Here is a 13,254-nt window from a genome sequence, read left to right as displayed (position 1 = left end):
TGAGGCCAGCTAGAACAAATTGCCACATCCCTATTATCTCATTTTCCAGCCTTCCAGAAGAGGGACAGCATCTAAACTGTCCTCTGGGAATGGTCTCTGGGGCTGGCTCAGTCCCAGAGTCACTCAGGAGCACTTTGGGAGCCTCTGAGCAGGTTAAAGCCACGTGAAGGATTAACCTCACTATTTAACAGCACAGAGATCACGTTCCTGTGCTGTGCCAGGTGATTTGGGGGGTACAAATGTTCTCTTTGCAGCCTGATAATTTACAAAACACTGCCAGACAGAGAGAATTAACCTGTTGTGCAGTTAATTACTGCCTTACTAGCCCTGAAAAGAGGCACCACAGCAGTGTCTGCTCTGTAACTTCACAGGTTACTATGGTGAGGTGGTTTTTTTTTTTTTTTCTCCCTGTGGGATGGGAGGAAAATCAACCCATACCTCGAGGGCCAAGTTGAGTCACCTTTTTTACAGGATCCCACCCTGGAAAGCTCTGCTGCCCAAGCTTTTCTGACACTGGAATTCCAGCACTTCCCTGCTTGATAGGCAGTGCCACCTGATAATCCTGAGCTAAAACTGAAATCCTCAACCTGCAGAGAAGAGCTGAGATCCACTCTCTCACTGCCACACTAATGGAGAGAGAAAGGATCTGCAAATCCAGATTTAACTAAAAAAATCCTCAACTAAAATATCCTGCCAATGCAGCACTTTGAGCCTGGTTTCCAATCTCCTGGTAGCAAAAGGAGTATTACACAGAAAAGGGTTTCCACAGAGCTTTCCTCCTCGTCGTTGTTCCTACAGGGAAAGGGGCAGCAGCACCGCCTCGTGCCTGCAGGGGGAATTTCACTACAAAACACTGGCACTTATCTGGGCAGGGAAACACAAACACATCTCTGTGTCTTCCAGGGACTGGAAAATCCTCTGAGAAACCGAGCAAGCACTGCAGGAATATTAATGTGCTTTTTAAAGCAATTTATTCGGGGCAATAAAGTCACCAAAGTGGCATTTCTGCAGCAAATGTGATCGAGGCGGATTTGCCAAAGCACAGCCAGGGTGTTGTTCCCACTTTTTATCCATGGGAAAGCCTAATCACTGAGGATCCCAGGAAAAGAGACAGGAATTACAGAATGGGCAAAGACCATGCAGTTCCAAATCCTTCCACTATCCCAGCTTGCTCCAAGCCCCCTTCAGACCTTGGACACTCCCAGGGATGCAGGAGCTGCCACAGCTTCTCAGAGCTCAAAACCAGTGAATTAATTTCTTCTTAACATTTAATCTAAACTAAACCTGCCTTCACTGGGTGCTCAGCCAGAAAAAAAAGAAAAAAAAAAAAAAAAAGGAAAAGACAGCTAAAGCTGCATCCACTGAGGGTATTTGAATGTTGGCATCAACCCTCACAGGGCCCTTCCTTTCCGACCTCTAATTGCAATCCAGCTCTGGCAACTGCAGCAGTTCTTTAAGAACAATGAGGTTTTTCAGCTGACTTTTAATGCAGTTTGAAACTGGAGGATGGCCAATAATGTAACATTTGCTCCTGCAGCACAGCTGCAGGCAGAGTTTTTTTCTGGATGAGTTTTGCCAGCTTCAACAATTGCCAAAAAAACAAGTTTCAGAGCGATGCCAAACGTGACTTTGACCTGGAATTTTCAAGGTGTACCCGAATTTGCTCTGTGATTGTTAACTTGCCTCTAAAAGGACCAAAAGAACTGAGTGAAACAAGGAGAAATCTGGGTTTTCAAGGGTCATTTTGCATGAGGTGACCTAGGGAACAGTGCAGAGCTTAGGAGCAAGCCTTGCTCCCTGAACCTGCCTCTGCTGACTCACCGTGGCCCTGGGCAAGTCATTTCAGCTCTCTGCTCATCACTCTGCAGGTTTCCCACCAGTTACACCTCCCTGATCTTCCCAGGGCTCAAGTTGCAACTTGGGGAGGATTTAATTCTAAAGGGAGACAGGAACTTCTGGAATTTCCCCATGAAATGCTCTCCTGCCTCTCCAGGAGCTGAGTGACAGTGCTGAGTCCTTGGGTGGCCTCATGACCCCACAGGAACAAATTGCACAGCAAATTAAAAAAGGTGTTTTGAGGCATCAGGCTCAGAATTTTAATCCTAGTACTTCAGGATTAAAAAAATTCCTTGCTAACTGATCTTCCTGCTGTTCTTCCTGTTTTCTCTCCTAGAAATTCTTCTGTGCTCAAAGGTTAGGAATGAATGAATGAAGAGTTGCTAAATTCACTAATTTGGCAATTCTGCTCCAGCAGAACAAGGACAGGCTGTGCCCAAGCAGGAGTTCCTGGTTTAACAACACTCCAGAGAGGTTTTCAGATACAAAATCAGAGTTTAAACTCAATTTAACTAAAGGAGAGACCATAAATCACTTGATAAATCAATCCTTTCTCTAAGCTCACACCAACCACAACTTCCTAACTTCATTTTCACAGAGCAAGGTCTGTTTGTAAGAAGCTCTTCCAAAACAGAAGACTTTAAAAATAGCCCTTTTGGGAAAGTTTCCCCCACTTGTGTGTTCAACACCAGAGCTACAAAAATCACTTTATGCCACACTCAGAGCAGGGATGCAGAACTCTGAGGCAAAAGCTACAGAGCAGCTCTCCAAGGACAGGAAAAGGAGGTGATTTAAGAAGCCACTGGAGCATGGAAGCCAAGTGTGACAGATCATCAGCAAAGGAAGGCAAAGCATTGCAGTGCTGAGTGATTGTTGTGAGCTTTCAGACAGATTCTGGGTGCTTTATAAAGAAATGTTCCTCTAGGTGCAGTGCAGGGAAAGTGTCCCAAATATTGTGATCCTGGATGGAATAAACAGGTTTAGCATTTTGTTTTCTTTCCTCAACAAAAGCCTTTGAGTCCTGAGAGCAAAACTAATCCACTGAGATCCACAAATCCATGGTCATGGATGGCAACACATCCTTTGGCTCTCAGTGATTTTGGGGAAGAAGATGTTCTCAACCTTACCAAAAATATTATTTGCATCACAAACTGGGCCTCAGGAACTTTTTAAAGACACAGAATGGAAACTCTGCTGAGCTTCCAGCATCTGATTGAGCCAAGCATGAACCTACCTGTTCCACCCTGTCCATGGCAGCTATTCAGCTCAGCCAGAAGCTGGTTGAAATCATCCTGATGAGCAATCCAGTTGTCCTGTAAATATCACCCACATGAATACGAGGCAGAAATCTTCAGAACTAACACAAGTTTTACAAAACAAATATTAAGGTTTTTAGAAGTAAATTATTTGGACATATCCAGTCCTTGTTGGTGGGAGGGACCCTGGGAAGCTCCACAGGTGGTAACAACAACCACAGCTCCTACAGTCATGAAATTAAATTAAATTAAAAGGGTTGTGTTGGCAATTCCTGAACAACCCTACCAGCAGCTGTGACAACAGATTTCACTGATATTCCATTCAAATAATTGTGTTGAATAATTTGCTGCAATGGGATCCATTCCCTGCCCTGCTCACCTCATGATTGATGGCAGCTCCTAATCCCAGTGTGTCATTTTTCACCTTAACCCTGATGTGTTCTGGATTTCCTTGCTCCTGAGCCCCGAGACCCTAAGGAGGATTTGAAGGCAAAAATGTCAGGATTTTACAGCAGCAGTTGGAGCTTTGGGACTCTAAGACAAGAAAATACAGCAAGAAATCACAACTTCCTATTCATTTGCCTGTTTGTAGCTGAATTCATTCCCAGGCATTACCACACAACACACAAAGTTTTTTAAATTCACTACTTAAGCCTCCAGCAAAACATTATAAACACTGAAATAACAACAGCATTAAGTAGTTGGGTGATTAATCAGGAAGCCACCTGACATTCCTAAGCAAGCCCAAAGTGTTTACAGCTTTCAAAGACAACACACTAGAAGAATGTGCCTCTGCCAAAAAAAGTCTCTGTCACTGGGAAGGGTAATGGGAGCAAGGCAGAGCCACATGGAACACACAACCCAGACCAAATTTATAGGGGAGGGACAGAGGAGAAGCAGACTGGAGCCAGCAGGACATTCACAACTCCTTCCACCTCATAAGTGGATGAAAATATTGGAGCAAACAGTTTGGGGGTTGTTTAATATAAAGCAATATTCAAGTTTAGGGTTATCTTTCTCAATTCTATAGTCAAGGCTCACAAATTAAAATGCCAAGATTTGGGTTTAAAACTTTTTTTTCTGGTATTTACCTGCCTCACCTGTCACAAATCTTAATAAACATTTATGTGGTGCTGCAGAGGAGAGAAGCCCTGCAGGTACATCCTGGGATATCAAATATTTAAAGGGATGAGGCCTATTTGGAAAAAGCTGTTGCTATTATAAACAAAGAAGAGTTTATTTGGTCAATGGGGTGGAAAATTTGCCTTGAAATTTCTGCTGCCCAAAAAGTATGGAAGCAAGCAGCCTGATTTCACTGCCCAGATGGGCTTTGGCCCCTTAATTTCATCAAGGCAAAGTTCCATTTGTCCAAGTTTGTAATGGAATGGAGACATAAATCCTTCTTGTACAACTGCTGGCAAGGAAGATCCAGAGTGGGAAATGTTGTGAGACAGCTGAGGCAAAAGTTTAAACCCAAAAATTGGCTTTAAGGCATTTAGAGAATTGAGAATGAGCCTAATTTTATGGCTTTTAAGGAAAGTCTGGAAGAGGAAATCTAGAAGAATGATTAAAGGCAGTGGGAGTTTTGTGGAGATTCTTATCACTGAACACCCTGATGTGCAGCCCCAAATCTCAGCTTTGCTGAAGCACCTCTGTGGAATTAAACCTGCACTTTGCAGCTGTCTGTGCTGACCTGGGGGTTTTTATTAGTGCCAGGACCCAGTTCCCTCACCCACAGGTCCAGGAGCTGGGAAGGGACACAGCTCACAGCATTTTGGGGGCTCAAGGAACAGATCAGAAAATAAATATTAAAATCAGGTGAAAGACTAAATGGAGCTGCTTTAAAGAGTATCAAAAGCAGAGATAGAATTGAGGGTTCAAAGGTAGCTTAAAATCTTTAACCTGATTTAATATCCCAACTCCTGCCCTCACTTGGGAATTCAGATTGTCAAAGAATGGAGAGAAACTGGAAAGCAGGAGAAGCACAAACAAGACTTTACAACAAAGTGCAGCAATCTATCACTGCTCAAATTCTCTGTGCACTCAAGACAATAAATCAGAGTCCCCTGGCAGTTTTAGATCCCTTCAGCTACACAATTCTCCTTCAGATCCTACCTTTCCTTTGGACCAGCCCATCTTTTCCAGCATCTTCTGGCCAAATTTGGAGTCATCGTTGCTCCAGGCGCTGTTTCGTGGATCCACAGACCACTTCTGCTTCCTCCGGGCTGCAGCAGGAAGGGAAAATTCAAACAGGTTCTGTTGGCATTCCCAGAGAATTCTTGGGATTGAATCAGTTCAAACAAAGCTCTTCACTGCAAAAAAATCCCACTCCAGAACTTACTTTGGGGGATAATTTTATTAAATAAAAAACTCAACAAGAAAATCGCAGTGAAAATATTAATTATTAATGGGAAGATGCCAAAGTGGGGTTGCAATGGATGCTCAGGATGGGCTGCAGTTTAGGATTTTTAGTTTAGGATTTTTTCAGGATGTTTAAGGATTACCATTTAGGTGTAAATTCCATATTTATTCCAATTTTGTTTTACATCTGGCTTCAACGTGGAATCTACAGGGGGAAGAGATTATGATGCTGCTTTCCCAGTTCTGGATAGAATAAATTCTTCAAGCCTCCCTTTAACCAGAACCCAGAAATTTTAATATTTGCCTTCCTAACAAAAGCCAAATCAAAAATCCAGTGTAAGTGAACAGAGAAAAGGAATGGCAGAGCACAAACCAATGGGATTTCAGCTTTTGGATTTCTCAAAAATGGTTTATGGGGAAATTGAAAAGCTGCCAGAAATTATTGCAGGAGTTAAGAGATGCAAAGGAGAATCAAGAGTCCTTTGTCCTGTGTGGATTCCTGAAGAAATTACAGATTCCCAGTCCCACATGTTGCCTTTCCCACCAGGAACAGCTTCCTTGAAATCAAGGAAGAGCAGCCAGCCCAGTTAACCATTGAAGTGTGCACCTAAGCCCAGGCAGGAAGAGAACCTAAATAAACAAGACAAACAAAGAATGGGAGACAGGAAGATCCCAAACTTCATTAAACACCATGGGAAATGCTGGATCAAAACTGCCTGGGTAAGCCAAGGCCACACAAAGGCAGAGAGAAGCCAAATCCAACGAGGTGTTTTCAATGCAATCAGGAAGTCATCATTCCCTAAAAGACAAGATTTGGGATTTGGGCCAGAGGGACTGAATATTACAGGGATGTTTGACTCATATTTTGCCCAGTTTTGTTTCATTTTTAAGGAATTATGGCTGTCAGAATTCAAGGTGGGGGCTTTTTTTAAAAACACTTCCGAAACTTTGAAGCTCCAAACAGTCCCTGAAGATTTTTTACAGTGGATTAAAGGCCTGAGGGCTGGGAGGGGAATCCAAATTTTGCCTGCTTCACTTCTCTACAGGAAACAACTTATTAACCTCAGAGGTTATGGCTGCTCCTGGATCCCTGGAAGTACCCAAGGCCAGGATGGATGAGGTTTGGAGCAGCCTGGGATAGTGGAATGGGATGAGCTTTAGGGTTCCTTCCACCCCAAACCATCCTGGGATTCTGTGATTATTCCCACCAGGAAACTCTGAGAGCAGCAACTCCTCCAAGCCCTGTCCATGCTGCCAGCAAAAGATGGAAAGCAGCACTGTGCTCTGTGATTTTTAAACTTCCAAACAAACTGGGATTCTCTGCTGCCCATGGAGAAGCACAGGGCTCAGCCTGGAGAAAAGGAGGCTCAGGGGGGACCTTGTGGCTCTGCACAACTCCCTGACAGGAGGGGACAGCCAGGGAACAGAGACAGGAGGAGAGGGAACAGCCTCAGGTTGTGCCAGGAGAGGTTTAGATTGGACATGAGGGAAAAAAATCTTCATGGAAAAGGTGGTGAGGAATTAAAAGGGACTTCCCAGGGCAGTGGAGACCCCATCCCTGCAGGGATTTCAAAGCCCTGTGGATGTGGCCCTTGGGGACATGGGGCAGTGCTGGGGGATGATTGGACTTGATGGTCTTGTTCCAGCCTCAGTGATTCTGGTTCAAGGATTCCAACAGATCTTCTGCTCCCCAGCTGAGCAGCTGCCTTTCTTTCCAATCACAAAATGGTTTTTCTTGAATGTCTCTCCCTGTGGAGAAGCCCCTGAGATGTTTTGCTTCCTAGGAGGTTTGTAACAAAGCACAAGGGCACCTGACACAAATATTTCTTGAAATTCAGAGACTTTCCTTTTCCCACCACTTTCAATGTAAGTATTGCAAACTTCTTAGCTGCAATGTGGGACTAATCCTCAGTTTCTGCCAGGTTAACATTCTGTGATTTTTAAACAGGGTGAGTTGGATGCAGGAAAAATACCAAAAAAACCTCTTTGTTTCATCTTTAGAGAGCTGTTTTAGAAAGCCAGCAACAGCTCTATGCCATTTACAGAAAACATAAAATCATCTTCCCTTTCCAAACAAACCACGAAATCCACTAATTAATCAATAATTTACCAGAAATGTTTGTTCACTGAGGTCTTTAGAGTGAGACACGAAACAAGGCACAAGATTCAACTCCTAACTTAACACCAATTTTCTGGGCTGCTTAGAAAATGCTGCCACAGATGGGGAAGGAATTCTGAGAGAGCAGCACCATCCAGTGGAGAAAAATATATATATTTCCTATTGTAAACCAATTTGTAAAGTGCATTATCCATATTTGCAATTTGTATTTATATTTCCTGCAGCCCAGCAAATAAATTCACCAGCTCTCAGTCAAAGGTGCCCTGTCAGAAATGGGGTCTGACCTCAGTCTCCTCCAGCTGAACAAACCCTTGGTCACTCCTTGTGTGGCCTTTCCAGACCCTTCCCCACCTCCAAATCCTCCTCTGGAGGGTCTCTAAAAGCTGGACATTGGCACAGGTTGAGCTCAGCTCTAACAATGCCCCAGAAATGACCCAGTACCAAACCCAGCCCTGCCACATCCTCTGGGTGTCCCCAAAACTCAGCCCTGCCACATCCCCTGGGTGTCCCCAACACTCCCAGCCTGGAGAGCTCCACTCAAACACACAGAGATGGCCCTGAGCCACTGATAGGACAAGCTGTCCCTAAAGCTGTCCAAGGGACATTCCTGTTGCTCCTGCTCTGCTTGGGACATGACAGACCCCACAAAGAATCCCCGTGCACCCCCTTACCCTGCACCAATATCCCCTGGAACCCCTTTCCTGGCCATCCCAGCCTCCAGACCCCACATCTGCCTTAATCCTGGGACCCTCTGGATGTCCCTTCCCACCTTTCCCAGACTCCAGATCCTCCTTTCACCCCCAGGGACCCCTGAAGACCCTTCTCTGCCTCAGCCCAGGTCTCCCAGATCCCAGCCCCCCTTTCCCTTGATCCTAGGATCCCCCACACCCCCATTCCTGCCTTTCTCAGACCCGAAACCCCCTCATTCTTCAACAAGGAGCCCCTTTTGCCGGCCCAGCCTGGCTCTCCCATCTCCCAGAGCACTCATTTTCCTAGACACGAGGACCCTCCGGACCCCCATTCTTGCACTTCCAGCCCCCAGCTCCCCAGTTCTTCAACATCGGGAACCCCCTGAACCTTTTCCAGGCCATCCCGAGGCTTCCCCACCCCATGACTCCCCCTTCCCCTGACACAGGGACCCCCATTTCCTGGACAGAGGGACCCCTCACCTCCCGGCACCCACACTCCCCTTCCCTTAACTCTGGAACCCCCCGAACCCCTGGGATCCCCCCGCACCGATCGGGAGGGGTAGCGCGGCCCAGACCCCTCAGGTAGGGCTGTGGGAAGGGTCTGAGGCCGCTCCCGGGGCACCGGCTCATCCCCATTTCCCCCGGCATTAACGCGGCATTTCTGCCGCGATCGGCACTCACGTTCCGCCAGCATCGCCATCTTGGGGGCCTCCCTCTGTGCGGGGGGACTTTCGTCACATGCGGCGCATAGAAAGGGCGGCCTGAGGAGCGCCTGATTAAAAAAAAGTTTTAAAACAGGCGAACGCGGCGGCCACCAAAGTGAAAAAAAAATAATAATAAAGAAAAGAAAACTAAGTTTGTAAATTTGTTAAAATTCTAATAAATGTCTCAAAACGCATCTCGGTTGTGTATGGGCTGTTTCAGAGCTGGGAGAAGGGGATGTATGTGTGTGGTTGGAAATAAGGGCTACAGGCAGGGTGAAATTCGAGGGAATTTTGGGTGTGGATGTCCCTGGATTTCCCCAAATCTCGCTGTCGTGGGAAGGAACACAGTGGGGGGAGACACACAGAGTCATCCTGAGAAATATCCCCTTCCTGCCTTTCTGTAAAATGTGTGTGGGGGGGGAAAAATTATTTTTTTCTTTTTGCCACAAATTGTATTTGAGGAGTGAAACAACCCCTCTGATGAGGAGCGCTTCTATACAGGAATCTTTATTTGTAATTACCTTCTTGACCCCTTGGTCTTTCATATTTTCTGGGGATTTTAGCATCTCTTCAGTTGTTTTGTTTGAAGAACAGCACCCAAAATGTGACTGAGTTCTTCAGGCAGCTCTGGCTCCTCTCTGCCTGCGTTTTGCAATATTCAATATAATATATGTGGAAAACACGTTTTATTATTTTGGTAAAATTTAAAAGGTTTAATAAAAGATAATAGGAGATAAACGTAAAGTAAAGGGTTAAAAGGGCTGGGTGCTTGATGAGTTGTTAAGAGCACGCAGTTGTTTTGGGGACTTTTTTTTAAAATACATTTTATAATACATTAATTTGTTGTATATTTATAGTTTTTTATGCATAATTTAGTTAGTTAATTTTTTTTTGAGAACTATTTAGCATGGCGAAATTTTGGGTCTTTTTTTTTTAGAGTATGTGTGGTTTTAGGTTTGTGGTTTTAATTTTTTTGATTATTATTATTTTTTAATTTGGGTGGTGGTTTTGGTTTTTTGTAGCTGGTGAATGTTGATAATTTGTGTTAGCTGTAGGGTTTTTGTTACACGTTTACGGGTTGTTATTTTAACTGAGTGGGTAGTTTAAGTATATTATTTTAAAAAATATATATGTTTAACTTTTGCTATTAGAAAAAACTTATATTCATGCAGAAAAGCTATTTTAACATTATGCATATAGCATTTATCTTAATAGTTTTGAAAAGCCAACGATGTGTCATGCACTTATAACAATACATAATTTAATTTAAATATATATAAATGCAATATTTTGTTCTTTACTCTCCCTTTTGTAGAAGTGCTGTGTAGAGGTTTTACATCCTGTGTTTGTGGCGTGTGTTAATTCAATCTTTTCCCCTTTACTGAATCAGTATTTTTATCTTTCCACACTGTGCTGTTCTGAATTGTGGATATTTGGTGCTTCTCTTTCCCATCTGGAGTCACCTGGGTGTCCTCAATACCCTGAGTGAGGTTGGAAATGGGAGGATTGAGCCCAGAACCCCAGGATGGGTCAGGCTGGAAGGGACCCCAGTGGGGCAGCCAGAGCAGCCAGTTTAATTGGAGCTGAATATGAACTATTAAAAATAAATCACCCAGCTAATTATAAATTTAGAGGGTGCCATCGACATGGGAGGATGGATGGATGGAGAAAAAACAGTGGGAAATCTGTCCTGACCCTCTCCTGGGAGGAGAGGCTGAGGGAATTTGGAGATGAGAAACTTTGGGGTGACCTAATTGTGACCTCCCAGTACCTGAAGGGAGTCACTGGAGAGGGACTGGGGACAAGGGATGGAGGGACAGGACACAGGGAATGGCTCCCACTGCCAGAGGGCAGGGATGGATGGGATATTGGGAAGGAATTGTTCCCTGGGAGGCTGAACAGGGTGCCCAGAGAAGCTGTGGCTGCCCCTGGATCCCTGGAAGCGTCCAAGGCCAGGTTGGATGGGGCTTAGAGCAATTTGGGACAGTGGAAGGTGTCCCTGCCCATGGCAGGGGCTTGGAATTGTATGAGATTTAAGGTCCTTTCCACTCCAAATGAGTTCTATTATTGACACATCCAATCAAAATACTGAACAAATTCTGAAAAAATGACACCAAAGTTTACAGGAGCACTGCTCCAACTGAGCCACATCTGTCACTGCAGGAGGATGCAGCCACCATGGAATGGGACTGCTGCCAACACCCTGCCTGACGGGTGTCAGGCTGTACTCTGACTGTGTCAGGGTTTGGAGTTTGTTTCTTTGTAGTGCTGTATTTCTATTTTAATTTCCCTAGTAAAGAACTGTTATTCCTAATTCCCATATCTTTGCCTGAGAGCCCCTTAATTTCAAAATTATAATAATTTGGAGGGAGGGGGTTTACATTCTGCATTTCAAAGAGAAGCTCCTGCCTTTCTCAGCAGACACCTGTCCTCCAAACTAAGACACTCTGGCACAACTCGACATTTCTTCCCCCTTTTGGGGAGTTGCAGGAAGTCTCCTCCTTCCCTTCCACCACCACCCAGGCATTCTTTGTAGTGGCCACTCTTTGGTGTCATCATCTGTCTCTGAAATAAAAGAATTCATCCCTCCCTTATCCTTCTACCTGTATTCCCTGATCCAAGTGCTCCTCCTGGCAGTAGCAGCCATTTCCATGAATTACAACTCTAAGATCTATTTTACCTCAATAAAATTGTACTGTCACCCGTGATCCATCTCACACCAGCTGGATTCTGCTCTGGGTTTAATTTTGGAGATACTGAGGTTTCCTGGCTGAGAGCTGAGTGTGGTATTGGCTCTCTCCAATAGGGAGCAGCATTCCCCACGTTTGGAACAGCTTGGCTGTGGTATGAAGACATCACTGGAGGTGGAAAATGTGAAGTAATTTCTGTTAAAGGATGCCTTGAGGTTGAGATTTTTCTCTTGTTTGGTTTTCAAACTTAATATTCGGCTGCATCAAGGCATTTCTGCCTCCAGAGCTCTCACTCTGGCTGGCAAAGAATCACAACTCAAAACACAAAGGAGGTCATACTTGATTTAATTATTATTTAATATTTGCTTAACGGGTAGCTTGAGGTCAAGGTCCAAATTATCCGACACAGTCCTTGCAAATTAGGAGTTTATAAAACAATTAAGTCCACGAATGTGCATAGAGGCAGTGAAATTAGGCAGAGAAAAGGTTCCATCCAGGGGCAATGTGTGTTTCCCAATTACTAAAAGCTGGTGTCACAGGAAAGAAAAAACACATGGATGTTTGAATATAAATTTTCTGCTATGGGTGATTCCAGCCCTCTAAGAAAACAGCCTAAAATCCTGTTTCCAGTGTGCTTGGGGAGGTTGGGATGTAGCTCTGCTCTGGAAAATAAAGGGATAAAGATGCCTGGTGGGCATTCCAGGCTGAGCTCTCCAGAGATTCCTCCTGGGGGAATCCTTGGAAAGGGGAATTTCCCGGGAGCCAGCCCTGCAAGGATCACCAGAGCTCAGAGTCTGAGCTGGGAATTTTCCTCCTAGCACATCCTGACAGCTCCAGAGTCCCTTCAGGCTTTGGGGAATTCCTTTGGTGCCACTCCCAGGCTGAGCTGGGCTCACAGGGAAAGATCCAGCTGGGATATGAGCAGAGCCAGCAATATGGGAATTGGAACAGCAGGAAAGTGGGAGCACATCTGAGCCTGATACTCACCTTGCAGACCCTTTGGAAGGAGAGAATTACATTTCCCAGCTGAAGAGGGGCCCCATTCCAATGCCCCATAAACCAGGGAGATGTGAGGAGGAGGGAGAGAAGCCAGAAAAAATAAAAAGTGGGGGGAAAAAGGAGGAGGAAATCGAGGAAAGAAATAGGATGTGAGTCCTGGCTGTGCAGCAATCCTTTGTGAGACAAATCAGCCTCTGCTGTGATAAATGGCCTGAGGCCAGGCTGGAAATGCTTATTGAGGGAGTCCTGGGAGAGGTGTGATGGAAGCACGAGGGACAGGGGCTGCCTGCAGACCCTAAAACGACCAGACAGCTCTGATTTCGGACGCTGATTCGAGGGAGCACACGGATTAGAGGTGAGCTCTGGTGGGAGAAGCAGCCCATCAAACGCCAGGCAGGGAGCAAGAGATTAACAAGGTGTGACCCATGGAGCCAGGGATGTCACAACGAGTGCCCACAGCCAGGAGATGAGGAGGTCAAAGAACAGCTACTGGGGCACTGAGGAGCGCAAACAGGCTCAGGGAGAGGGGGTGATGTTCCTGGAAGTGCTGCCAGCACAGAACTCAGCTGGGAATGCTGGAGGGAGCGTGGAAAAAGAGGC

The 13,254-nt window shown here is 45.2% G+C and overlaps 1 protein-coding gene across 1 annotated transcript in view; it reads right to left on the bottom strand.

Annotated features, from left to right (window-relative positions):
* PINX1 (PIN2 (TERF1) interacting telomerase inhibitor 1) overlaps nt 1-8,991 on the bottom strand; it is a 57,574-nt gene extending 48,583 nt beyond the window's left edge. Inside the window, exons 1-4 of the mRNA XM_033056521.1 lie at nt 8,943-8,991; nt 5,208-5,317; nt 3,472-3,564; nt 3,071-3,149 (exon numbers count right to left, since the gene is read on the bottom strand). Coding sequence (XP_032912412.1) covers nt 3,071-3,149; nt 3,472-3,564; nt 5,208-5,317; nt 8,943-8,961 — 301 coding nt within the window. The 5' untranslated portion in view covers nt 8,962-8,991. The remainder of the gene's footprint in view (nt 1-3,070; nt 3,150-3,471; nt 3,565-5,207; nt 5,318-8,942) is intronic.
* Nucleotides 8,992-13,254: the final 4,263 nt, after the last annotated feature.

The sequence above is a fragment of the Catharus ustulatus genome, chromosome 3 (genome assembly GCF_009819885.2).
Source record: "Catharus ustulatus isolate bCatUst1 chromosome 3, bCatUst1.pri.v2, whole genome shotgun sequence".
Taxonomy (NCBI): domain Eukaryota; kingdom Metazoa; phylum Chordata; class Aves; order Passeriformes; family Turdidae; genus Catharus; species Catharus ustulatus.
Note: the sequence above shows the minus strand (reverse complement) of the source record. Positions and strands in the feature narration are given on the sequence as shown.